This window comes from Musa acuminata, chromosome BXJ1-7 (genome assembly GCF_036884655.1).
Source record: "Musa acuminata AAA Group cultivar baxijiao chromosome BXJ1-7, Cavendish_Baxijiao_AAA, whole genome shotgun sequence".
NCBI lineage: Eukaryota > Viridiplantae > Streptophyta > Magnoliopsida > Zingiberales > Musaceae > Musa > Musa acuminata.
Window position 1 is genome coordinate 37,362,908 of NC_088333.1, and position 26,231 is coordinate 37,389,138.

At 36.5% G+C, this 26,231-nt stretch overlaps 4 protein-coding genes across 6 annotated transcripts; 2 read left to right on the forward strand and 2 right to left on the reverse strand.

Annotated features, from left to right (window-relative positions):
* Nucleotides 1-95: 95 nt before the first annotated feature.
* On the reverse strand, nt 96-1,778 carry LOC103992321 (transcription factor MYB36). The gene is made up of 3 exons (XM_009411966.3): nt 1,590-1,778; nt 1,029-1,158; nt 96-917 (listed from the first exon to the last, which is right to left on the reverse strand). Exons 1-3 carry the CDS (start codon nt 1,723-1,725, stop codon nt 158-160), a joined length of 1,026 nt encoding a protein of 341 aa, XP_009410241.2. The 5' UTR covers nt 1,726-1,778; the 3' UTR covers nt 96-157.
* A 5,583-nt stretch (nt 1,779-7,361) lies between these two features.
* Nucleotides 7,362-12,689, forward strand: LOC103992322 (pentatricopeptide repeat-containing protein At2g35030, mitochondrial). 3 transcript variants are annotated; one of them, XM_018828561.2, is made up of 4 exons: nt 7,362-10,589; nt 10,920-11,128; nt 11,201-11,264; nt 11,345-12,689. In XM_018828561.2, the coding sequence occupies exon 1, from the start codon at nt 7,413-7,415 to the stop codon at nt 9,372-9,374; it is 1,962 nt and encodes a 653-aa protein (XP_018684106.2). In that variant the 5' UTR covers nt 7,362-7,412; the 3' UTR covers nt 9,375-10,589; nt 10,920-11,128; nt 11,201-11,264; nt 11,345-12,689. The 3 variants fall into 3 exon arrangements, with proteins under 3 accessions (XP_018684106.2, XP_009410242.2, XP_018684108.2); XM_018828563.2 differs by having other exon boundaries at nt 7,364-7,454; nt 7,542-10,589; nt 10,920-11,264; XM_009411967.3 differs by having other exon boundaries at nt 10,920-11,264.
* Nucleotides 10,452-11,939, forward strand: LOC135679735 (LEAF RUST 10 DISEASE-RESISTANCE LOCUS RECEPTOR-LIKE PROTEIN KINASE-like 2.4). The gene is made up of 3 exons (XM_065193719.1): nt 10,452-10,589; nt 11,602-11,726; nt 11,771-11,939. The coding sequence occupies exons 1-3, from the start codon at nt 10,452-10,454 to the stop codon at nt 11,937-11,939; spliced, it is 432 nt and encodes a 143-aa protein (XP_065049791.1).
* Nucleotides 12,690-14,292: 1,603 nt separating the features above from the next.
* Nucleotides 14,293-17,084, reverse strand: LOC103992292 (protein STAR1). Its single transcript, XM_009411936.3, has 4 exons — nt 16,918-17,084; nt 16,470-16,811; nt 14,860-15,047; nt 14,293-14,742 (listed from the first exon to the last, which is right to left on the reverse strand). Exons 1-4 carry the CDS (start codon nt 16,931-16,933, stop codon nt 14,491-14,493), a joined length of 798 nt encoding a protein of 265 aa, XP_009410211.2. The 5' UTR covers nt 16,934-17,084; the 3' UTR covers nt 14,293-14,490.
* Nucleotides 17,085-26,231: the final 9,147 nt, after the last annotated feature.

The window sequence follows — 26,231 nt, forward strand, 5'->3', positions numbered from 1 at the left end:
AGGTCAAAAATATTTTTCTTAATAATAATTATCGTTGGACGGCCATTACGTTATCATTAACAATAATTTATATTGATAGAACTTTAATACATACATGATCATGTGGAAACACATGAACGTAACTCTAAAATTACAACAATAACAACACCGACAATGTTTATAGATCTTCGTAGCGTGGTGCATAGTCTGGAATCATTGGATCGGAATGGAGAGCAGAAGCTGAGTCCCAAGGTCCCATCAGCAACTTATCCTCGAAGCCAGTCGTCGTCCACCAATCTGAACTCTCCTTTTCGCCATATATTTCTTTGTAACAGTCTAAGTCTGGAAGCTGTTGATGCTCCACATCGCCGACACTGGATGTGCTCTTGCAGTAGAGCAAGCTGTGGAGATCGGCTTGAACACCTGCGGCGACACAAGCTTGCATGCTGAGAGTACCCCCACTCGAAGGTGACTGAAACCCTAGTGCTGAGCAGTCCAGTTCTCGTTGCATGTTTGCACCGATCGACTTTGGTGTCTCAGGCTTCATCGGGAAAACAACCTGTTGTGCCGAGTCGATCGCAGTCTCATGGGTGGCAACACTGGCATCCGTCAGCTGGGTTTGGAAAACCCTATCTCCTAGTGGATGGTACTTGGGCCACAGAGCAGGGGGGTTGTAGAACGAGAAGGGAACGTTGCAGAGGCCTTGGAGCTGCATCTGGAGTTGCATTCTCTCAAGAGCTGATGCACTTAGGGCCTGAGAATGCGTGTCATGGTTCGTCCCATCGCCTTCCTCATCAAGAGCTTGTTTAAGGTGGAGGCGGTGCGATCGGGACGATTCCTTTCGCTTGCCGAGTAGCCTCTTCTTCAGCTTTGTGTTCCAGTAATTCTTGATATCGTTATCTGTTCTTCCTGGTAGCTGGGCGGCGATTATTGACCACCTGCAATAATACATGAAGTTGGGGATTAGATTCGTTACAGATAGCATTTGATGGTGTGGAGAGACTTTAACCTGGGCATGGAAAAAGAGGAGAGGAAGTTGTATGATTCACCTGCTCCCTATACTTATGTAGAGGCTACAGATGATCTGGTCTTCTTCTTCTGTAAAACCACCATGTTTGATGTTTGGCCTTAGATAATTTAGCCACCTCAGTCTGCAGCTTTTGCCACACCTCTTCAATCCTGCAAACAATCACCAAACTTCATATAGATAAACACTTGTCTGGATGGAAAAAAATGGGTTCTAGCTAAGTTTATTCTCATAATTTCCTGTGATGTTTCTTGAGATCAGAAAAGAAAGAGAATAGAACCCTAAATTAGAACACGAATTCTCAAAATCTTATTGATGATTAGAAGATCTTTCTCCATCTCCATGTGATCACAACTTTGATCATCTCTTGGTTGAACAGTTGTCTTGCAACTCTCTTCTGCCAATTTAGGATGAGTTATCTTCTAATTCCAAGAAAACAATATTATTTATCTGTTAGCTGGGATTAACAACTCTCTTCGGACGGATCAATATATCTGTTGGTCATGATGGATCTTTTCCTAGAGAAGTACATTCATCAAAAGCCAAAGACAAAGCTGACAAAGGTTTGGAAGTAATCACTAACCAATCTTGTGAGGCAGTGCAATCCAATTTCCACCAGTTCCATGCTCTTCAATGTAAGCCTTAAGCTCAGCATCCTCCTCAGCAGACCATGGCCCCTTCTTCACGTTAGCCTTGTCACAACATGGAGCTCTACCCATCTCTCTCTCTCTCTCTCTCTCTCTCTCTCTGCGCCTGACAGCCTAAAGGGAATTTGATGTCAGCCTTTGGTGGAGAATAACCAAAGAAGGTGAGGCCAAGCTATATAGGAAGAGACTTGGAGAGAGGTAGTAGATGTGATGTGATGCATGCTGCATACGACAAAGCTGCTGGTAAAACTGATTAGGGTTTGTTTTAATTAGTCACTGCTCCCTGTCACCTTTACAATATTAAAACCTTAAGATTCTAAATCTCATGAGATTTGCAAAGTCCACAGGGATATGCTTTCAGAGACAACTGCGTGCACTAATTATAATAATTGGAGAGCTACATTATAATCTACAATAGCCAAGAATAGTATCATAGTGCTGAACTGAAGATATTATATAGATAATCCATTGTATTTCTTTCCTTAAAACTGTCTTAATTAAGCTACTAGTTTATAATAAGATTAGGGACAAGTGCATTATTGACCTCATTCTTCATGCATTACATGCACAGAACAAATCCACTGTTATCTGCATTCATCATGCTTTCAGATGACTGGCATCTTTGAGATCTGTGCTTGGGCTTGTAGCCTATGGAACTAAGTATTCTACACTTATTTTTCTACACAAGTAATGGAGAAGACTATACTCCTCTTCTACCAACTACCAAACATCAAATGGCATTCTCAGCAATTCTACGGAAACTCGACATCAAATTTTCACAAGAAATATAACCCATTTGATGTAGCATATCTTTTCAGTGAGATATAATTGATCAATCATATCAAATCACATTAGGCATGGAGACATGGTAACAGAAAAAGCTGAATGTCTAAAGCTCCATGACCTTCATCTGAAGAACTCCATTATGAAAAGCTCAAGTCAGTCCTTGAGCTTTAACTAGAACAAAGAGCATTCATCATGCATAGGACAATTACACTATTACAAGGTATACTAAGCTCACTTCTACATGGATTAATTACTCTAGAATTGTTGAATCATATGGATATTCTTGGAAGACTAAGACCTGAAAGATGGATGGAGAATATGCTGAGGGGCTGGCTAAGCTTATATGCTCTATCCACAACCCCACTCTACTTTTTTTTTTATTAACTAACCTAATAGAATTAACAAGAAATTTTCCTAACTCTTGATGAAACCCAACAACCCTATTACAACAAACATCATGATTAACCAGTAATCCAACCATCCTATGACCCATTTATATCTCGACCACTTTAAAGTCTATCATATATACTTTTAAGCAATAGGGGTTCTTGCATAGATATCCTTGCAAAGTTTACTTCTCATCATGTTTAACATTAGTTTATTTAAGTGAAAGAACTGTTTTAAAACATCAAATATTGGTACCAATTATATTGTTTCTAATGTCATAATGAGTCCTTACAAGGGATATACACATGCTAAATTCAAACTTTTAGATGAACAAAAATAATTGATATTGTAAGGATCCAAATTGCAGTAAAGAACAAAGGGACCTAAGTCTACTTAGGTAACATATGCCTTCTCTTTCTTGGACATGTGGATGGGAACCTCTCACTGATTTGAACTTGTGATTGATAAAGCTTCTACATAAACAACACTTGTTAGAATAAACCTTTTGCATTTGACCTTGGTGTTGAGGCACTTCCACCTTTTAAAAGATAGGTGTAGAACAGCCGGAAAGGCGGCCCTCATTGCCGCAATGATAGAATTAATTACAAAAAGCATGAAGACCTAGAAATAAGTAAACAAAGGAAAGGGAAAAGATGTAGGTGATCTTTCCCTTGTCCTTGCCTAGGACTTGGAATCTCGTGGGGAGTATCATGGCATCAGCAACAAGACTTGTCTTAGTCTAAGGAGATAAATACAAGGATTATATTATAGTGAGGAGGGAAATGGGAAAGGGGGAAGCATTTGGGAATCAATTGTTATTTTGATGAACGTAATTGGATTTTAGCATCCGGAATGTTGATGGTTTTGAATTTTTTTTCCAACTAAGATACAAGATAGATACCTCCACCATTATACCTATATACAAGAGCTGAGACTTGTTGTGCTTGCAGATTTTAGAGTATATCTTAATGGTTACAAGTTATTGGTTGATATTCTTCACCGGAAGTCTATACCTCAGAAGTATATTGTATTACATGTCATTTTATAGGATCGTATGCTTTAGATAATGCATGTATTCGGTGAAAAAAATTATATCATCTATTGGTTGGCTACCTATGCGAGATTCAATAAAGCTTTTTATATTTGGAGAGACTTTTATCCTTCGGATCTAGATTTTTATGTTTGCTTCAATGCAAATGATTTCGTCTCTCTTCGTAGCCATTAGTAATGGTTAATCTTGAATTTTGAGCTCTTGTTAAGAAGGAAAGATAGAGAATTTTGAGCTAACACTTCAAATGCATGGTATTCGTAAAAAATAAGTGATATTATTCATGAAAATTAAAAGATGACTATGATCTCATGGTATGATACTATTCAAAAGAAAATGATGTATTCTCTTTGTTTCGAGTGAGAAGCTATAAAAAATTAATTTAATCGAGTGGGATTTATTCTAACTAACTTAAGTTAAACTTGGAAAAAATTCATTTGTTGAAGAAGTCTTATATAGTTTCGAAGAATTCATTTGTTATAAAAGTCTTATTTTCGCCTAAAATAGGTTAATTATATATTATCTTATATAATTAACTATATTTAGTATCTCGATCTTTATATTTTTAAATGTTACATTGGGATTCCTATATTTATGAAAATGACATATTTAATCTCATTTCTTCTCACGTTATCAACTTTATTGATAAAAATACTGTGTGTACTCAGTGATAAACCAAAGTTAAGTAAAATCAATATATACTTAGGGATAAATCATATAGTATTTTCATCAACAAAGTCAATAGCATAAGAAGAAACAAGATTAAATATTTCACTTCCGTAAGTATAGAGATCTCAATTTAACTTTTGAAGATATAGAAATCGAGATACTAAGGGTAACTAATTCTAAAGAATAATTTGTAACTAGCTCATCTAAAACAATGCTAGAAACATATCCGTATATATCTAACAAAAGAATTCATTTTATTCGTTATATGGGTATCCAAGTGTAACATAATAATTCAAGTTAAGACTAGCAAAAAGAAATACTCATATATGTAACAAAAGTTCGACAGTTGAATTCATTATATATTTAAATACCATAATAATATGATTTGGGTTAACTCTTGTCTTCCTACTTTAGTTGGTAGAAGAATCCAAACTAAGATGCTCAAACAGGCCATTACTTCCCTTTGAAGCACCGTGTCGATTAGTCAACCACTACGTCACTCATCCACGGCATTCAACTCCAATTTGACCCATCTTTTCCTGCCTCATTTTTATCCTCACCTGTTTAGTTGCCAACCTTTTGACCTCGTGGATTCTCTGCAAACAAGCTCTCTTTCATGCTGTCTATGGGGCAGGTGAAGTTGCTAGAGATAAGGCACTTCAAAATCTCACCAAGTAGCATCAAAGATGAGCTATTTTATCTCCATTCGTTAGATGGAAATCTCAGATTGAGAGATTGATGAAGAGGTAATGGAACACAATAGCAAAATTTAGCTTCCATGGTGGTCAGATCAGTAACTAAAGAATAGTTGTAAATGATCCTTAATATGGTATCAAAGACACCAACATTTAGCTAAATTGTACTAGCATTGCATTCATCCTTCTGCTACGTAAGAGTCTCTCTTCATCATGTTAGTGATAATTATGAGCCGGAGAATATTACCGAGGAGACCTGTATTCACATTTCCCATTTGAATCTCCTTACTCCTTGCTTGATGATTACTTTCTGATCATGACTTTGAGATAGAATTGTGACTTGCAGAGGACTTGGAAGTGGATCAAAGAAGAGCGTAATCAACTTCATTTCATGTGCAATTTCCTGTTCACTTTAATGGTGTTCTTTAGCTTTTAATGAAGTATATCCCTTTCAATCACATTCAATTTTCAGATGCTGTTAATGAAAAAAATACATTGGCATAGCAAATGATAAGGATCAAAATTTTGGCCATTAATATGTTTGACTAACACACACAAACTTCACTAAGATAACAAAGATGTTGATAGTGTGAGTAGGTGATCAGTTACTTCTTCAATATGTTCTTATCTAAGTCTGGGCTCACAAGGAGATCACCTCCTCTTGTATTCAGTGTTATAAAAAGAAAGATTCAAAAGTCAACAAGCTAAAACGCTTGAAGCTCCTGCTTAACATTATTAACCCTAAGTCTTGGAAGCAAGAAGTAAGCAGACCTGCTACTTCTGTCAGTTCCAGCTCAATGGAGTAGAAATCACCTAAACAACCTCTCCATCAATCTTTAAGGCACTCAGGCCATTCCTTGAAGAATGGGTTGCCTTTAGGTCTTGTTGTGAAACCTTTTAGATTTATGCGGAGCTGATTAGTTTAGTTCAGCTTGAGTTGTGATGGGGAGTGGTTTCATGGACATGAACTGCTCTGCTTTGTCCTTATCAAATGAGTGTCTAGAAGTGCATACACTGAACTGCTGCTGTCTGTTCCTCCCACAAGAATGATGAGGTCTGAGGGTTTCTGATATAGAATAACATTCCCGGATGGTCAAAGCCTGACACAATGTAGCAAAAATTAAAAGCGGATATAGGATTGCTTCAGTGATCATTGATGTTTTTTTTAAGATGTAAAGTAGTATTGAAGAAAGATAAAGTTTTGATCATCATATACCTGAAATGACAAAAGTGATACTAGAGAATGAAGAGATGCAGTCAGCAGTTGTGATTTGGAATGTTACATTGCCTTGATTCAGATGATTATGATGGGTATTCTTATCTCAGTAAATCTGTGGCTGTCCTAATTCTGAGTTAATTATAGATTATTTTTATAATTAATTATTTTTAATATATTGATTTTTATATTTTCAAAAGTTATATTGGGATCTTATGAAAGTAAAATATTTAACTTCGTTTCTCTTCGTATCGTTAATTTTATTTACGAAAATATAATAGAGTTTATCACTAAGTATATGCTAACTCTGTGGAACATATGTGGTATTTTCGTCAACGGAGTCAAAAAAAAAAAAAAGATTAAATGTTTTACTTTCGTAAATATATGGATCTAATATAATTTTTAAAAATATAAAAACTAAGATGCTAAAAATAGTTAATTATAGGAGATAATACATAATTAGCTCATTTATATTCTACTAACATGTTAACCCAAAAAAAAAAAAATCAAATAAAAAAAATAAAACACATCAATTGAAACTCGAAGCCATAATTGCCCGATTAAAAGTTAGGCGACTCATCCATTAGGCCCAAAGAGCCCATGAATTTACCTTTTTGGATATAATAATTAATTTTAAAAAATTATTAAACCTTACATGGAATAAAATAGATAATTATTAACGAAATAGAAAGAAAAAGAGAAATTTTATTCAACAATAATTGTTGTAAATAGTAATTATATTTATAAAAAATCTGTGATATATATATATATATATATCAATTTTAATTTTAAAAAAATAAAAGGAATATTTATTTTATATTTATATGCTAAATTAATGTAAATAATATTCTTAATGCACAATCTTGGATCAATATATGCTTCTTTCTTGTGGCACCGTTTTTGGGATGTCGTATATGTATGCGCACGGCTGCCGCACGAAACTCCTCCATGAAATGAAATGTTCGTGGCGGTGGTTTACCTTCGTATCAGGATACCACAGGTAGCCTTACCATCGCTCTTTTTCTCTTTCCGCGCCCGAAAGCTGATCCCCGTCTCCGCCTTACGCCACATCTCCTCTCATCCTCAGCGACCACCGCCGTGCTCGCGCTCCATTAATGGACCGCCGGGGATCTCCACTTCACGCCCTGACCACAGCGTCGATCCGCGCGTCGCACGAGCCAACTATGGCATCACCCAACTCAGTCGCCAGGGCAAGATGGCGGACGCCCGACAGCTGTTCGACGAAACGCCCCACAAGGACGTCATCTCCTGGACCTCAATGATCTCCGGCTATGTAAGATGCGGTATGCTCCGCGAGGCCCGAGCGCTCTTCGAACGCTCCGACTCGGAGAAGAACGTCGTTACCTGGACCGCTTTGCTCTCTGGCTACATCCGTTCGAGGCATATCAGGGAGGCCGAGGAGCTGTTCGGTCGGATGCCTGAAAAGAATGTCGTATCATGGAACACGATGATCTCTGGGTATGCTGAGAACGGCTTGGTTGATGAGGCCCGTGAGTTGTTCCGACGGATGCCAGAGAGGAATATCGTGTCCTGGAACACAATTGTGACCGCCTTGGCTCAGTCTGGTCGGGTTGATGAAGCTTACTGTCTCTTTGAAAGAATACCGCAGAGGGATGTGATATCGTGGACTTCGATGGTCACAGGCTTGTCACAGAATGGGAGGGTCGATGAGGCTCGTGCTGTCTTTGATAGGATGCCAGAGCGAAATGTGGTTTCCTGGAACGCAATGGTTTCGGGTTATGCCCAGAATTCAAGGCTGGAGGAAGCATTGGATCTTTTCGTCAAGATGCCTGAGAGGGATATCATATCCTGGAACATGATGATCACCGGGTTTATACAGAATAGAAATTTGAAGAGGGCTCGAGAGTTGTACGACAATATGAACGAGAAAAATGTGATCACTTGGACTACAATGATCACAGGATATGTGGAAGATGAGCAGAATGAGGTGGCTTTGAAGATGTTCTTAGAGATGTTAATGGATGGTGTTAAGCCAAATCAAGGAACATTTGTCAATGTCTTGGCTGCTGTTAGCAATTTAGCAGCTTTCCTTGAAGGGCAGCAGATTCATCAGATTGTTAGCAAAACCGTCTTCCAGTTTGATACTTTTGTGAGTTCTGCTATAATGAACATGTACTCCAAGTGTGGTGAGATTGGAACAGCTAGGAAAGTGTTTGACTTATCAGACCAGAAGGATTTGGTATCTTGGAACGGAATGATTGCAGCATACGCTCATCATGGGAATGGGCAAGAGGCAATAAGCCTATTTAGAGAGATGCATCAGAACGGATTCAAACCTAATGATGTGACATATGTGGGATTGCTCTCAGCATGTAGTCATTCGGGTTTGTTTGATGAGGGGCTTAATATTTTCAAGTCTATAATGAAGGATCCATCGGTTGAAGTGCGAGAAGACCATTATGCTTGCTTGGTAGACCTTTGTGGCCGAGCTGGCCGACTTCAGGAGGCTGCAAGCTTTATTAAGGGGCTAAAGATTGGCCCTTCAGCAACCTGTGTTTGGGGGGCACTTCTCAGTGGTTCTAATATCCACGGGGACATGCAAATTGGGAACTTAGCAGCCAAGAAGCTCATGGAGGCAGAGCCCAATAATGCTGGGTCTTACATGCTGTTATCAAACATTTATGCTTCAGCTGGTAGATGGAAGGAAGCAGCAAAGATAAGGTTAAAGATGAAAGGTAAAGGACTAAAGAAACAACCTGGATGCAGTTGGATTGAGGTGGGCAATAGAGTCCATGTGTTTGTGGTACGTGATAAATCTCACATAGACTCTCAGAGGATTTACACTCTGTTGCATGATCTTCATGACAAAATGAAGAGAACTGGATATGTGCCTGCTACAAATCATTCTCTAGTTGAGGATGAGTTGATGGCCATGTAAGTTGTGCTTCCTTTTAGATTGGAGAATAACCATCGGTAAGTGGAGAAGAGGTTGCCCTGTGGATCTATTGTGTGGCTCATTAGTATGCGAATGGCCCTTGAAATTAGGTCTCTTTCCTTACTCAAGTAAAGAACAACCTCATACCAGGTTAATCTCAAGCCAAAAACAGGCTTATCCGTTCACACTTGTTGCTTTGACAACACACTGCAGATTGATTGTATATCATTCTGATGTTGCCTACTGTCAGAAGGTCAAGTGAAAGGTAAGAGAAGGATCATGTTCATCTGCTGACTTGTTCTACATCCCTGCTAAAGTTGAGCTTGTGAACAAAGAAAAATGAAGACTGCAACAACATTAGCTCAGTTAACAGGATGATTCTCTTCTGTCCAAAAGAAGATCAATTTCTTTAGAATGTGGCTAAGTGTTTGGAAAAACAGTGTCGTAGGTTCGTGTACCTCATCCAACTCTTTTTGATATCAGAAAAAGTCAAAAGCCACCTATGACTTATTTATGTCCTATGTAGTATCAGCTTTGACTAATCTCAAAATAATAGTTGTGGCATCCATTTCCGAGGGCGCCTGCTGAATCCTCAAAAAAATTGTGGAGTGCTTATATTCAGATATAAGAAACAGCGCATATATAATAGATCTACTGGAGAAATGCTAGCCCTTCAGGCATTTGTTTATTGCTGTAATCTTTCAGGGCACACCACCTACATCAATTGACCATAAGTTTAGTGTTCTTTAACTACTATGACAAGGTCAACCATAATTTTGTATAAGGTCTGAAGCCATGTGATTTGCAACAAAAGCTGCTCTCTTTAACTTTCAACTCTATTATTATATCAGCCAAGAGGTACTGCTTCCATGACCTTATTATTGTGCTCATCAAGCGAGAGAGACGATGACAGCAACTTCTATAAGATCCATATATATAGTATGCTCTGATGCAAGTTTCGGGATTTGAGAAAAGGATAGTTGATTTGGTAGTGCTGCCGCCATCCATAGAAGGTCCAGTCGGAATGCAGCTATGAGATGGTCTTTTCTGTGGCTTTCACGTCTCAACTAATTCCAAACAATGACTGATTCACCTCTTGAATGCTTCTTCATTGAGCTTGTTGATGGAAGTCCATGTAGTTTGGCATCAGTCTTTGGATGTCCAAGAAAGAAGAGGAGGTATCAGAACCAGATAAACCTCAGCTTTGGAACAGAAGAGGTAAGCATAGCCTTCTCACCATTTACTTTCTCTCCTGTTATGGCATGATGTTAATCTGTGTGATTGATGGCTTTTCTCATTTTAGAGTTGGGTTCCCATTTGTGATTTGATGGCTTTACTTACGGCAAAACATTGCCTAATGAGGTGGCAGGTGGTTTATAGAGCTAATAATTCCTAGCCTTGCATTTAAGTTTAGAATCCTGTTAGAGGGTTTAGGAATATTATGTAGAAATTATATAGGATTTATTAAAAGATATTATTTTTTTTATTCCTCTTTTCTTTGTTAGTCAGCTGAGAAGCTTGATAATGCTCAACTGCATTTGGGTACAGGTTCCTAATACTGACATGAAAATAAAGTTCTGAAGAGCCTTGATTTCAGTATATGAACCATTTGTTCTCAAAGCACTTCTGGCTATTTGTTCATCAAACTATAACATATTGAGTACTCTCATTTCCTAAGTTCTAACATCATCGGAAACGAAGACATCAAGAGTAATTAGATGAAAACATGGAGAATATGAGAAGACTAAAAGTACAAGGTACCATGCATACTTTGAATTTCTTCTCATACATTCCCCCTCTTTATCTATGATATGTTGTGGTGCTATCAGATGCCAAATTCAGAGTCATCAACCTTTATCAAAGTCTCTCCTGGGGCCACCATTGTTGCCACCAGTAAGCCAATGTTCCTGCTCTTCATGCCAACTTTTAACTCTTGAATCCTCCCACTAACAACATTGTTTCAAATTTTGCAGTGGGAATCATCTAAGGGGGTGCAATGCTCATTGTGATAGCTATTTTGAACATAAAATGTGTCCGGAAGACCAAATTGCAGTCAGTCTCTGCGCAAGAGCATTCAACCAATGACACTGCAACTAGTTCTCATAGCTCTGCCTTGCGAAAGGATTTGAGCATTGAAATGGATACCATCTATCAATTTGTTGAAAACACCGAGAAAGAGATGCCCATGAGATTTACACCTTGGCATCTGATGCACTTTGCTGACAATTAGACAGAGATACTCGGATCAGGTGGCTTCGGAGTAGTCTACAAAGGTCAGCTTCCCGATGGACAGAAGGTGGCAGTCAAGGTCCTCCATGGATTGACCTTGGACAAGAGAGCCGACGAGCAGTTATGGCAGTTGATTCAATCAGCAGAGCTTGTCATACCAATCTGGTCAGGCTCTATCGGTTCTGCTTTGACAACTTTGTGAAAGCACTAGTTTATGAGTTCATGGAGAATGGGTCGCTTGATCTCTATCTTCTTCATCAGAACAACAGGACCGACTGGGGAAGGCTACGAGAGAATGCAATTGGGATAGCCAAGGGAATCAGACACCTGCATGAGTAGTGCCAGCAGAAGATAGTACACTACGACATCAAGCCCGGTATACTCCTTGATTGGAACCTCACGCCGAAGATTTCTGACTTCGGATTGGAAAGACTGCGACCGCGTGAATGCTCATGCAACACTCACAGGAACCAGGGGAAATCCCGGATATGCTGATCCAGAGCTGTGGATGCCATTGCCTATGACTCAGAACTGCTATGTCGACAGCTTTGGGGTGGTTCTGGGAAAGAAGCTTGATGTAAGATGAGGAGAGAGGCTTGAATGAGGAGAACCCAAGGGCGAGATATCTAGGACAATGTACAAAGTAGCGCTGTCGTGTGTTCAGTATCACCCGCAGGCGAGACGTTCCATGAACAGTGTGGTAAGAAAGCTCGAGGAGGAAGAGGAGATCTCCATGTCTTCGGACCCATTTCAGTATATCTTCCATCACATCTTTCAAGTCCAGCTCCATGGGTAATTGGTATCCTGGAAAGTTCAACTAGCACAGGAACTGCCACAAGTGATCTGATGCATAGATAATGAAGTTCTCTTCTCATCATTTATTCTGGTATTGTCAGTCAAAATGGTCTCTTTTTGTTTTGTTTTGTTCTTCTTCCTTTGCTTCCATAAAAAGACATCATATGGTGCAAAAGAAATTAGCTGACTTTCCAAGAAACAGCCACTTTGAACTTGTCAAATATTTTTTATAAGGGCCTTAAGTCACCACGTTTGACTCAATATAACCAACCTATGGAGAAGGCATGGCATTTATTTTTGTTTTTTGTTTTCAAAACAAACATTCACTATCTATTTAAGATATGAGCCCAAACATATCCAAAGGGTAATAAAGTTAAATTTGATAATCAATGGAGTACTATCACATGCAAAAAACAAAAAAGAAGGAAAGGTTGTTGAGTATTTTGAACTTATACAATATATTTCTCGCAAAAGATTATGTCGAAATTTTGTTTGGTAAAATTTCTCCGATGATCAAATCGAAAACATGTATGTATTTGTTTCCTAAGTTCCAAAAAAAAAAATATTTAAGAAGACCATTAAGAAAATATTGGCATATCAAACAAATTTCATATCATTTTAATTATCACAGTACTGATTGAATTTCACATGTCAAGTTTCTATTGGTTGAAATTACAATGAGAATTATGATTTCATACTATAACCTTCATGGTTTATTTTTGTGTGGAAAGTGAGCGAGAATTTGAATTGACTTTGACCAAATCTACTATCAACAACACAAAAACTATCTGTCAATAGCACTAACCAACCAAAATTTGCATGCTTAATAATTACAAGAATCGTAAACTCAATAATTGGACAAGTATTCATACCTGCAGTCACCCATAGTGTACACATGAAAGATCTCTCTGTTCTTTTGTAGAACATGTTAAAGAATGTTGGAGATTTCGAGGTTAGAAGAATGGAGGATATTTCGTAACCTTTGGGCCGGCCCAAAAGTGTAAAAGTTGGGCCTTCGTGCAACTCTCGTAAAAATATAATGGTCTATGGAGATCAACCGTTCGTTCCAAGATTGCCAACGGTGGATAAATTGGCTAGTTAAGAGAAGTTATCTCATCACCAAACCACAATAACTATATAAATTCCCAACTTGATCTCAAAGTTTGAGTTGAAATGTTTCTCCCAATATTTAACTTAGATCCTTAGACCTTGAAAGGTTTTATTAACTATATAATTTAACTTAGATCCTTCTTAGCATTAGCACTTCTATTTACTCAAAATTATAAATGATATAGTTTAATATATATTCACAAAAGATTAGTTGCCACACCGGTTAAAACCATGAGGGCCTACTAGATAAAAAAAATATAAAAAGGTGAACGATTAGCGAAGTATTATGTCTCTTATAAGACACACCTATAGATGTCACACTTATTGAATGGACATGTCAGACAAGATCTAGTCTCATAGAATTAGTGACGTAATGTTAATAAAGAAGTTGGCTCGATAAAGACATTACCTCATTAATTGATGCATAATTTTTACGGATCATTAATGGCCAAATGATGTGTGCAATCATATCCGATATTTATCATAGTCTTAACCTAGTGAGTGCACAATACTCTATAAAAAGATATTTTAGATGCATTTTTAAGGGACCTTTTCTCATTGGATGTTTTCTAACTTGGTACTAGATGGAATCATTTAAATTTTTATAGACTTAAACATCAAAGCAACTTAAACAATGTCAATTTAAAAGAATATTTTCTTCTTGTTTCTTTACAACAGTTCCCAACAGTCATTGCAAGTGTATACCAGCTGCAATAAGAGAGATCAGCGACATGCCATGGAATGGAAATGGAGGAGTGAGGCTTCGAAACTGAGTCAACCCTGAAAATGAGCAGCATGTAACCTCTTTATTGCCATGGAAGCTCCGAAACTACCAACTCTCAGTAGGAGTACCATGGGAGTGCGGATATTACAGCAGCTAACTACTAACACTGCAACAATGGGAGATGAACAAAGTCAGGCGCCGGCTACAACCACATAAAAGGAAGCAAATAGATAGATATATCGGTAAAATCTTGATCGTTGGCTAGCTGAGTTGCAAGAAGCGGCGGGCCATCGGATGCTGGGCCTCCGACAGGCGAGCGGGCTCCAGTACCTCCACCATCTCGCCGGCCACGAGGAGGCACACCAGGTCGGCAATGCGCTGGATCTGTTTGACGCTGTGGGACACCATCACTGTCGTCATCCGCCGCGACTCCTTGAGCCGCACGATCGCCTCCTCGATGTTCTGAGTCGAAATCGGGTCCAGCGCGCTGGTGGGCTCGTCCAGCAGCAGCACCTTGAGAGGGCGATCAATTCAAACAATACCATGTTCACGTCTCAGCTCTGACTGCTGCGACTCGAGATGCGAAGGAGGAGGAGGAGGAGGAGGAGGAGGAGGAGGAGCTGAGCACACCTCGGGGTCGTTGGCGAGGGTTCGGGCGAGCGCGACGCGCTGGGCCTGGCCGACGGAGAGTTGGGAGGACGCCTTGGAGGCGAAGGCAGGGTCCAGATCCGCCAAGCTCAGCAACTTCTTCACCTCCTCTTCCGTCAGCTTCTTCCCTTTCAGTTGAGGTCCGTATCTCACGTTTTCTGCCACACTTCCTGTTTCAAAAATGATGTTATCCTTATGAACTACCAGATAAATCTCGAGGAAATGAAAGGAGTTTTCTTCTCCTTTAGCTTTTCTAACATCTCGCTTTTCTCGTTTTAGTCCCCACTGGTCCTTTCTTTACTCCCAGTCCACGCCACATTTTGGGCCCAAACAGGGAGCACAAAGTACCCTCTCATCTCCGCCCCCAAGCGAGGTCTCCTTCTTGACACAGCACAGTGGTGAGGGACTCATCATGCTTCTGAGAAGGAGAAGTACGTTCCATTCTCGGGCACGACACTTGAGCTACACCCTCAATCGACGGTGCCATGGAACACGAATGGGATAAGCCCTGCACTGGGTCTTCCTACATCTATGCTGGCAGCAGTTCTACCTGCACCAGCTGATTCGTTGTTCTTCTCACCTTTACACTTGTTGATTGAAACTGTCAAATCTCCATGGCTTAACTGCTCATCCACACAACCTGACTTGTACTAGGTTCATGCAAGAGTTGAAGAGGGTAAATCCTGTGCACTGTATCTCGCATATGCAGCCTGTGACAACCTCTTCCTACCTAGTTCTTCCTTTTCATCACCGGTTATGCCGTCGACTTCGCATTGCCGTGGTTTTCTTCTTCTAAGTCGTCACAAAACAACGATCTTGACGAATTCTAGTTTCATGGCTAATGACATGCATGTCACCTCATGCTCATTTGATATTGCAGAACAGACAGACAGTCTGAAGAAGAAACTAAAGTCAATGGCATTATAACAACTGGCATATAGGTTTTATATACCCGCCCTGATATGTGAATTAGTTTCAGCATAAGCAATAGAGTCACCTTACCATCTGTTTACTTGTCCCTCATAACCAAAAGCTAGCGCAGCCACCACAAGCAGCACCCAACCCTCATTTATTGGGGTTCATGTTCTCACTTCAGTTGGGGATCTGTGTGCATCACAGGGATTCCATTTACGATGGGTGGTTGGATTTATCATGGTTCGTGGGAATCTTATATGTGGTTGTCATTCGGTCGTATCAATTATGTCAACTTTACCTCACCTCACCTATCATGCTATGCTATGTGTCACCTCCGCATCTAATATACATAATTCTTTGTACTAAAATTACTAATCTTAAGAGAATTAATGATAAAGTAGCAGCGTCAAACGAAGCTAACATATCATGGCTTGATCGGCCATGCTACATGCGATTTTATCTTATAGAATATGATCATACAATAATGCATTATTATTGGGGAATAAAAAAGAAACTTATTTTTCATCCATTTAACCAAATTAAATTAGATATGATATGATATGATATGATTTGCCCGACCAATGATCGTGGAATTCAATTGATCAATCAATGCTTGCAACCACCATCAGCGAAGAACAAACCCGACCATAGGCTGAAAGAAGAAGCTGAGCACTTACCGTCGAAGAGAGCGGGCAGCTGGAAGAGCATGCCGACCCTGCGTCGGAGCGTGAGGACATCGAGCTTACAGATATCTTGTCCGTCGAGGAGCACCGAGCCGGAAGGCGGCTCCCAGAGCCGGTTCAGGGCGCGGAGGAGCGTCGACTTGCCGCTACCGCTGGGGCCGATGATCCCCACGATCACCCCTTCCGGCACGTCCAGGTTCACTTTCGACAGTATCATCTCGCCTGTCGCCTCCGACTGCTTCGTCAGGTCCCGGACCTGAAGCTTCGCCTTCTTCGCCGGCGAGTCCAGGCCGCGTGCACCATCTACGTTCACTAACAGGTGCTCCCTAACCTCTTCTGTTGAGATGGGAAGTATATGTGCAATATTAGAAAAAGAAGAAAATGGATATACACATCTCTAGAAGATAGCAGATCATATCCCTAGTTAATGGTTGAAAATTACCTTCCGCTGAGCCCATGCCAAAGATGGGATTTTGGCTCAGGATGCAAACAAAAGAGCAGAAGAAATTGTAGAGAGAGAGAGAGAGAGAGAGAGAGAGAGATGACTTGATGTGATCTGCTATGTAGGTGGTTTATATAAGTGAAATGCAGGGATATGATGTGCTTTGGAGAGGTAGGGAGTCATGGAATGGAAAGATAAAATGGCCCTTTTGTCCATGGAGGTGGGATTGAGATCGAGTCATGATCATAAAATACATGATTAAATAGGTTACATGGCGTTACTACCAGCGTTTGGGAGGAGGAACCGAGCGAGGCTCACACAAGTGTCACTACTTTTATGTTCCTCCATGTAACACATACTATTGTCTCATCATCCTTTACTAATGCTTACTGCAGAAGGCAAAGTGGTGGTGGAAAAGTCAACCACGAGAAGATGCTCGCCCACCCCACTTAGTGCCTCTCCAAGTTGAGCACCGGAAGATGAAGACTTGCATGCATATGCTCTGAAAGAGAAAAAGAAAAAAAAAAGGAACAGAAGAAAGAAAGAGAAAGGAACCACACAAAGACTCGGCAGAGTCGCCAACGCAAGTGGAGCAATGAGCACCGTGCCTTGTCTGGTTGATAGCTGGATGGAGTAAGATGGGCCGCCCCAGATGGTGATAAAGAAAGGACGGCATCCGTTGTTATTACGAGTACGATGGGACGTACGTCACAGTGGAAGGAACGAAAGGAGGAGAGATTCCTGCGGCACTGCCTCAGGTGGTGCCTTCCCCAACTACGAACGCGATCTTGGCTTTCTGGCCTTATCAAACAATATATATAGCCGGTTGTTTTGGACTCAGGAGAGATCGACGATGGCAGGAAGATGAATCATCACGTTATATTATAACAGGAAGGCAAACTATATTGCGAACACAATAATAATAGGAGAACTAAAATAACTTAAAATATAAACAAAAAATTATAATAAAAAAAAGCTTGATTACAATGCCTCTATTGTTGTTCTCTTGATAACTTAATGTTGACACAAGGAAGTGACCTCTACTTTTGTATCACAAAAGTCATAATAGACATATCAAAATCTTATATTAATATATAGGAAATGAAAAAAAATCCTATCAAGAGATAAGGCACCTTAAAAAAATCTCACATATTAAAAAGTCATAAATGACACCTCTTAGATAGTTCTTAACAAACTAGTCATTAGCTATATATATATTCTAACTGATGCTGAAGGATAATACATGGAAGATTATCGACAGCATTACTTGATAGGTCACCTCCACTCCATTGATACCTTCTCAAATCTCAACCAACATATCAGCAATTTCAATCAATGACTCATATAATGATTTGTATGGGGAAGGATTTGACGATTGTGATTCTTCTTTCAAGAAGATTTACTCCTATTGAGGAACACCATCTTGCGGGAACATGATAGAAGATAAGATTTCCCTAACTATATGAGGTCTCTATTTTGTTGAGAGAAATTCTTCTTCCTAATCTATATAAATAGGAGAGGGAACATGTTAATATATTGAAGCTTCTTCACTTCTTCAATAAAGCTTCTTCAATAATTGTTCTTATTTTCTATTCTTTCTTCACTTTGTACATATTATCAGATCAGCTTTACCCCGGGATCCATTCCCACGTTTGAAAACAAAAATGGTAGAACCTAAATGGAGATTTGGATCCATAAACATCATATTCCAAAACACAAAATTTTGCCAATGCATATTCTATTAACCTGTTATTTCATATTGTATGGCAAACCTAACCCACAGGTGAACTATGGTTATTTATAATTAAGCTTTATATATATTAGGGAACTCATTAGGAATCTTAAATGATTAATTCACATGAAATTGAAGCACTTAATTCACTAACATAAAATAAGCATGGTAGTAAGCAATTTGGAATTGCAAGGCATACTTAATGCAATAGTAAGCCATGATTAGATTCAATTTGGAATTGCCAACCCAACCTAACTCAAGTTGTTTCATCTGATCCAAACCTTTCCTTTTGGTTAATTTCCATATCACTGAAATCCAAAATCTGTTCAGGTTAACCTGTAATGATCATTTATTGTATTTCTGATGTATTTTAGTGCACCGATTTTATCTAGACAGACTCAAATGGGTTGATATGAACCGGATCAGATTCTTGTCTTCTCTCATTCAATTAATCCTAAGTTCATGCAAAATGCATATTAGAGTCCCTCCAAAATTATCAGTCACCTTAGATCTTTGCATCTCAAATATTTACCTCACTTCATCATGAGGTTCAAAGTCTGATACCTTCGAGACCAATGCGATCGTAAAATGGATTGTAAGTTGACTATACTCAGAATTATCATTTAGATTACTAACTGTTGTAACTCTACGTGCATGCAATCTATATATCATTATAACCTAATTTCTCAACCAAACTTCATGTTTTCATTATACTTCTTTTGTCCCTTTAATGATTCTCATACTTATGGCAGGAAAATACCTTTGATAATTCACATCATGGAACTCTCCTATTGTATCAAGTACCATCAGGTTTCAAATTCAAACCAACCAATTTTCCATTTGTAACTCTCATTCCCACAGGTGCATAGCTAGCTTTACTTAAATGTTTGATTTAAGATCTAAAACCAAATTTTAATCGAAGATGATGAAGGAATTAACATGGAATCATGACAAGTTTCAGAAGAAGACACTACTAAAGTCAGATACAACACATTTATGTTCATATTTTTTTGACTTTCCTTATGTGATACTACAAGCTCAACTATCTTCTCGTCTATTAATTGATCAAGCTCAAAAACAAGGTACATTCGGGTCGATTCAATGGAGCCCGATAATCTACAAAATCCGACCCAAAATTTTTGATATTAGTCCTCACATTTTGAAATGAACAAATTCAAATATTCGATCCAAATCTAGACGTTATTGGATCTGGATCATACATGGATGATGTTATTCTCTAGATCCGAAGAAGCAAAACAATTGCAACTATGAAATCCCTGCCTTTTTTTTTTGACCTTTCCAACTCCATCCCATGTAAAACTCTCTTAGATCACACAAACAAACAACCATAGTTGGTTTCTTTGGTGCTATATTTTCTTCTTGATTCTTCGATGGTTTCAAGGGTGCTGAGATCCCTTGATTAATAGATAAGGCATGGGGTAGTGTCCTATGTTTTAAGGACTCCTAGTGAATAGTTGACTGACCCTTATTTCCTCTTCAATTGGGGCGTCGATCTCCTACTAGGAGTGAGATTGAGGAGGGTTGGTTGTTTGTATTAGTGTGCTAAGTCTTCTCCAAATTCAAGTCCAATTAGGATTGGGGTTTGATGAAGGTTGGAGTTGATCGGATGTTACTTCTTTCGTTGAGATTGAACTTGACTAAATCAAATTTGAATCAAATGCTAAGTTAAAGTCTAACTAAGCTAAATTGGATTTTGAGTGGAGCTGAATTGGATTCAAGAATTATTTTTAAATAATTTATTATTTATTTTAAAAATCAAAGGCATATATATTTTATTGCTTTAATTATAGTACAAGAATAATTGAATCTGGTAATATAAAATTCGTATAAAATAGTGAATCAATGGGAGTGAAAATCTTAAAATTTCATCTTGATATTGAGGAGATACAGATGATACTCCTTTATTATTTGAGAGATTATTAATATTTAAATTATTAAATAATTTGATAAATATTAATAATAAAATAATATTAGTGAACTCTTACATAATATTGATATTGCCGCTAATGATCTTGTAGAATAACTACAATTGATAGTTTTGAGAATGAAAGGAGACCTATCATTTCTGATTATTATATGATATATTTACAAGAATCAAACTATGATATGAGAATCAAAAGGATCCTGCATTATTTTCATAAAATTATTAAAAGTAGTGATTCCAAAAACATGATATGATGTAATAAAAAAAAGTTCAAATCAATAATGCGAATGGTGTTTGAGAATTCATCTAATTGCCCAACTATAAAAGAGTCTATTATAGAAACATCATTCAAAAGGATAATATCAAATGATACAACAATCTTATGGTCAAATGGTTTTACTCATAAAGAATGCATTTATTATAACGAGACATTTTATCTTTTTTTTTTTCTAAATAAACTAGTTAAAAATCATCATGATAATAGTGGTTTATCAAAATTTTGAGTTACATCACAAGGATGTGAAAGCAAGTTTTTTGATTGGGGATTACAATTTATATGTATTAACCTAAACGATTTGTAGAGAAAATAAAATAAATATAAAATTTTGTATGTAAATTTAAAATTTTCATTTATGACCTTAAGAAAAATATTATTGATTAGATCAATCGGAGCAAGTTTATTATATTAATATTATATATGAATAATAATTTTTTTACTAATAGTGATCTTAGTTTATTGTATTGAGCTAAAAAAATTTTCACCAAAAATTTTAAGATGATTGATATGTATAAAACATCTTATATTATTAGCACTAAGATATTTAGGGATACATATCAATGATTACTAGAATAGTCTCAGAAAAGATATATTGATTAAGTCTTAGAGAGATTTAGTATACAACTTTATTCAACAAATAAAAAAATAAAAAAATTCAATCAAAACAAGTATTTTTTTAATGACTTAGTAAAGAATCAAATAAAAAATATTTTTTATGTATACATAATTATAAGTCTATTATATACTCAAGCCAGATTATATATCATTTTTGTAGCTGAAATACTTAATAGATATTAAAATTACCTATAAATGAAAATATTAAAAAATTATAAAGAAAATAATAAGATATCTGAAAGAGACAAATAAATATATGCTCACGTATATAAAATTAGATTAGCTTAAAATGATTAGTATTTTTTATGTATTGATTTTGAAAATTACCTTAATAATAGAAAGTCTACTTTACATTTTATATCTATATCAGTTGAAGGGACAATTTATAGGAAAAAATATAAAACAATATATTTGAGGCCACTAATCAAGCTTTATGATTGTAAAGTTTTATCTTAGAACTTAGTGTGATCAGACTCAATTTGCTAAGTGACTGAAGATACTTCATGACATATTATAATAACTTTCTTCTTTAAGAATGATAAGTACTATTGCAACTTTATACATTATGGTATAAAATACTTGATTGTCAGAGAAAAGAGTATAAAAATAACTAAAGTCAATTAATACCTTAACTTTTACTATATTGATTATTGATCCATTCACTTATAACCTAAGGTATTTGAAAGAATATATTCTTATGATTAGGTTTCTGAGCAAATCACAAAAAATATAATGATGCATGTTTGAGTGGATATTATAATTAACACTCTTGCTTATGCACTTAAAGTTATTTATTTTTGGTACTAACAGATAATTTTTAAAATAATTTAGAATTCATTTTTAAAATAACATTCACGTGTGTATAAATAATTTTTAAAATTTTATAATTAATTTGGATAAAATTATTCTTAAATATATTTTATTTTATTGCTTATTAATAGGTCAAATAGGAGGATGTTAGATTATCCAACTTTATCTAATTAGGTAAGATATATTATGGATATGATTAAATTTTGATTACAGTTATCAGCCAACAAATAGGTAATCTAGTGAACTGTATAATTCGTTAGGAGATGATTTTGATAAGAGAGACTCCCTTAATTAGTTATCTTATACCCTCTGACTTTGCTTATAAAAGAATAAAACATCATAGGAACTTAGTGCAAATAATTAGATACGTGAACAATATATAGATACGTGACATGATTGAGAAATTACATATATTCTCTTATCTCACTTTAATGATGTGAACCAATCAATAAGAGTTTATAGATATTTTCTCATCATTTATCCTTAAATCATTCGCTCATAGCGGTTATGTAAAGAATAGGACGAGAGGAGAAGACAACTCTAGTTTTTCTTATAGATTGACATTGCTATAGCTTCTGTATTCAACGATGGTGCATCTACATCTCAAATTAAAGCTTTCTAATATATAGTAAATTTAGATATATTATTATTTGATTTTATATTTTGACATCAAATTTTTTTGCATGATAATAATATATTATGATTTTTATGCTTACAGTATCATAATATATTAGGCTTTTTTCATTTTCTTATTACAGGTTATTATTGATGCCAAAACCATAAGATTAGTGACAATATTTGTGGCTTAATCATCATGCAACCCTCGTGAACTTTCTTGTTGATTCTAGTTCACAATTATATTTCTAGGTTTTCTATCCAAGATTAAATTTCAGGATTGATTTGTTAAGAATTGTTCCCCTCAACATGATTATAATATGTTCATAACATTAACTATGAAGATTTCTACTTCAATCTTTTGCCCATGATCTTTTCGTTGTTTGAATTCACGTTAGCGCCAACTTGTCATCTATGATCACATGGATTTGCAATAATAATGTTTCTTTCAAAGTATTTTGTCATTGTGCCAAGAGACAAATCTTGTTTGATATTAATAATTTAATTACTTTCTCAATACTCATTCTAAAATATTGGGTCTGCCTTTGGTTAACATGTTACTTTCTCAAGACACATTCTAAACAAGATTTGAGACAAATCTTATTTGGTCAGTCTTTATAGTGTGTATTATGTAAAATAATTATATATTAACATTCGAAGCATGCATGAACAAAAACGTCACATATTACATCCATTACAAAATAACGTCATATATTACATTCAAATAAACACCAATTACAGCTTAATTTTGTCGTATATACATTAAAATTTAATCCTGATCGTCTAATCCACTATGCAGTATCCTCTTCTTATACACATTGATTGACTAAAAAAGAACGAAGCAAATATAACATCAAATGAGGACGATGAACAAAAAAAATTGAAGGTAGGTTTGCAAAACTCATCAAAATATAGACACACACTATGGCAACATAAAACTGCATCTGCATCACTTACAAACTGTAGGCTTGCTAAATTCAACCTTGTAAACTACCTATCCTGGTTAGGATACTGTGGTTAAAAAATGTATACACAGGTGGCATATCACAATCCTTCATCTCACCATCCATCATCAACTCTCCGGTCGTCATGTCCTCATAATACAATATATTCTTGCAGCCCATAGCCTTTGACACTAAATATAACCTATCTCCTCCCATGTATGGTAGGTGCCAGCAATTATGTTTATCAACGATGTTATTTTTGTATACCACATACCTGTTGACCCATTCTCCATCGTTCTTCATCATCCGTACCAAATGGTAATGCTTGCCTAATTGAACGAGTGTCAAAAATCCATCATCCGTCATCCCAATCAAATGATTTCTCACATTTTCTATCGTTGGTGTCAATATGTAGTTTGATATATTTTTATTGAGGTCAAACCACAATATATAAGGAAAAAAATTCCAATATATGACACCCTCTTTGTACAAAACATTCCTTATATTTGAAGAGTAATCTATACGTTCCATGATAAGTTTCTGATTGGACATCACCCACATCCATATGTCAGAGGAGTATATCTTGAATTTATACTCGTAGAATTCTTCTTGACGTTCTTCTATGATTTCCACTATTTTATAACTAATCAGAGTAGCCGATGGTTCAAAAGACAATCCAACAAGCACACGCTCCCTATGATGTCTATAGCTAATAGGGATGCGTTGAACCTTGTTAGTCATTAGATTCCAAACGTAATAGATATTTTCATAAGGACTCCCTTCATGCAGCTTAAACAAAATGAGTCCATTGGTGGAGGTAATAATACTTGCATTCTCTAAGCCATCAAAAATAGAGAATGACACAGGTTTGCAAATGTTGAGTTTTCCAAAGATGTTGATAGGTTGAAATTCAATTGTTCGACCAAACTGTACATACATGAAGCCCGGTGATCCATTGTAACTCAAGTGTTGTCGTGCAAATGAAGGGTCTTGGGTAATGAAGTGAAGCCACCTCTTGCAAATAAATTTGAATCTGAAGAGGGAATCGTAGGGAAGCTTTGGGAGGATTTCCAAATAAAAGATATCTTCAGGTATTCTTGCCATAAAAGTTGCCTTGTTTCGAACAATTATATTAATTCTCTATCAAGTAGAAATATAAGATAAAATAAGTACAAGACTAAAGAAAAAATACCAATGAACATTCAAAGAAACTGGAGTTACTCTAATAAATTAGAAGCTCTAAACCAACACCAATTGATCTGATCTGATCTAATCATATCGTGATGTTTTGTTTTACAAGTTGTACACTAAGAAAAAGATGAATAAACATACAAACGAAGCACTGAAATGTCATCAGCATGAGATTAAATAAATAGTTGCAATATAGTGAAAGATCAGTAAACCTCATTGTTCCTTTGAAAGACACGAAGAGAGAAAAACAAGAGGAAAGAGTTTGAGGTTACTCTATGGCATGAAACTTCTTTGTTCAATCCTTCATATAGCATATTATATGGGTTCTAAGATTTGACAAGATTAGTGAAGTCCCAATCATACTAGTTTTAGGATTTGTCATATGTATATAACAAGTGTTTATATTGAGTTTTCTTAAAACGTATAAGGATCATACTTTTATTATTATCTGTTTCATTCCTGATTTAGTGTCAATGGGAGGATCATTATGAAGGTATATAGGGCTGCATGATCTTATATCATTTACTTTTGTATTTTTTGAGTGATATGCTTTTTGCCAAGATCAAGTTCATGGATGTATAACCACATCATTAAGTATCATACTATGATCACTAGATTAGGTTTCACATATTTCACTTGTATTAGATTGGATATGAGCATATTGACATGTAACTGCAAACCCATGTTATATTATAATTAATCTATATTTACATGTTCTTAGTCACCTAATTTATGCTTACAACAAACTAACAAATCAAATATCTCAATAAAGGAGGTCCTAACATTTTATAATAAAGCCATATTTGTTTGTTAAAAATATTTTTATCATGAAAAGTATACCAAAAATCTGCTGAAAAAAGACACAAAAAAAGGAACACAAACCAAATATTAGATTCTTTCACTTCATACATACATTAACCGTTGAATCAATCTAGCACACATGGTCATAAAGCTCATCAAAAGAGATGATAGACATCAAATTAATGGCAAAATATAGTAAATCACAAGTTCCTATAATCCCCTCAAAATCATTTATGTTATGAGTCTCAATGCTGTTGCATTGTTTCTTGAACCGTGGGCCACTTAGTTACAACACAAGTTTAATATTTTTAAAAATAAATTACAATTTTATTATATTTAAGATATAAACTATATAGATAATATCATAGAATTAATTTTTATAAT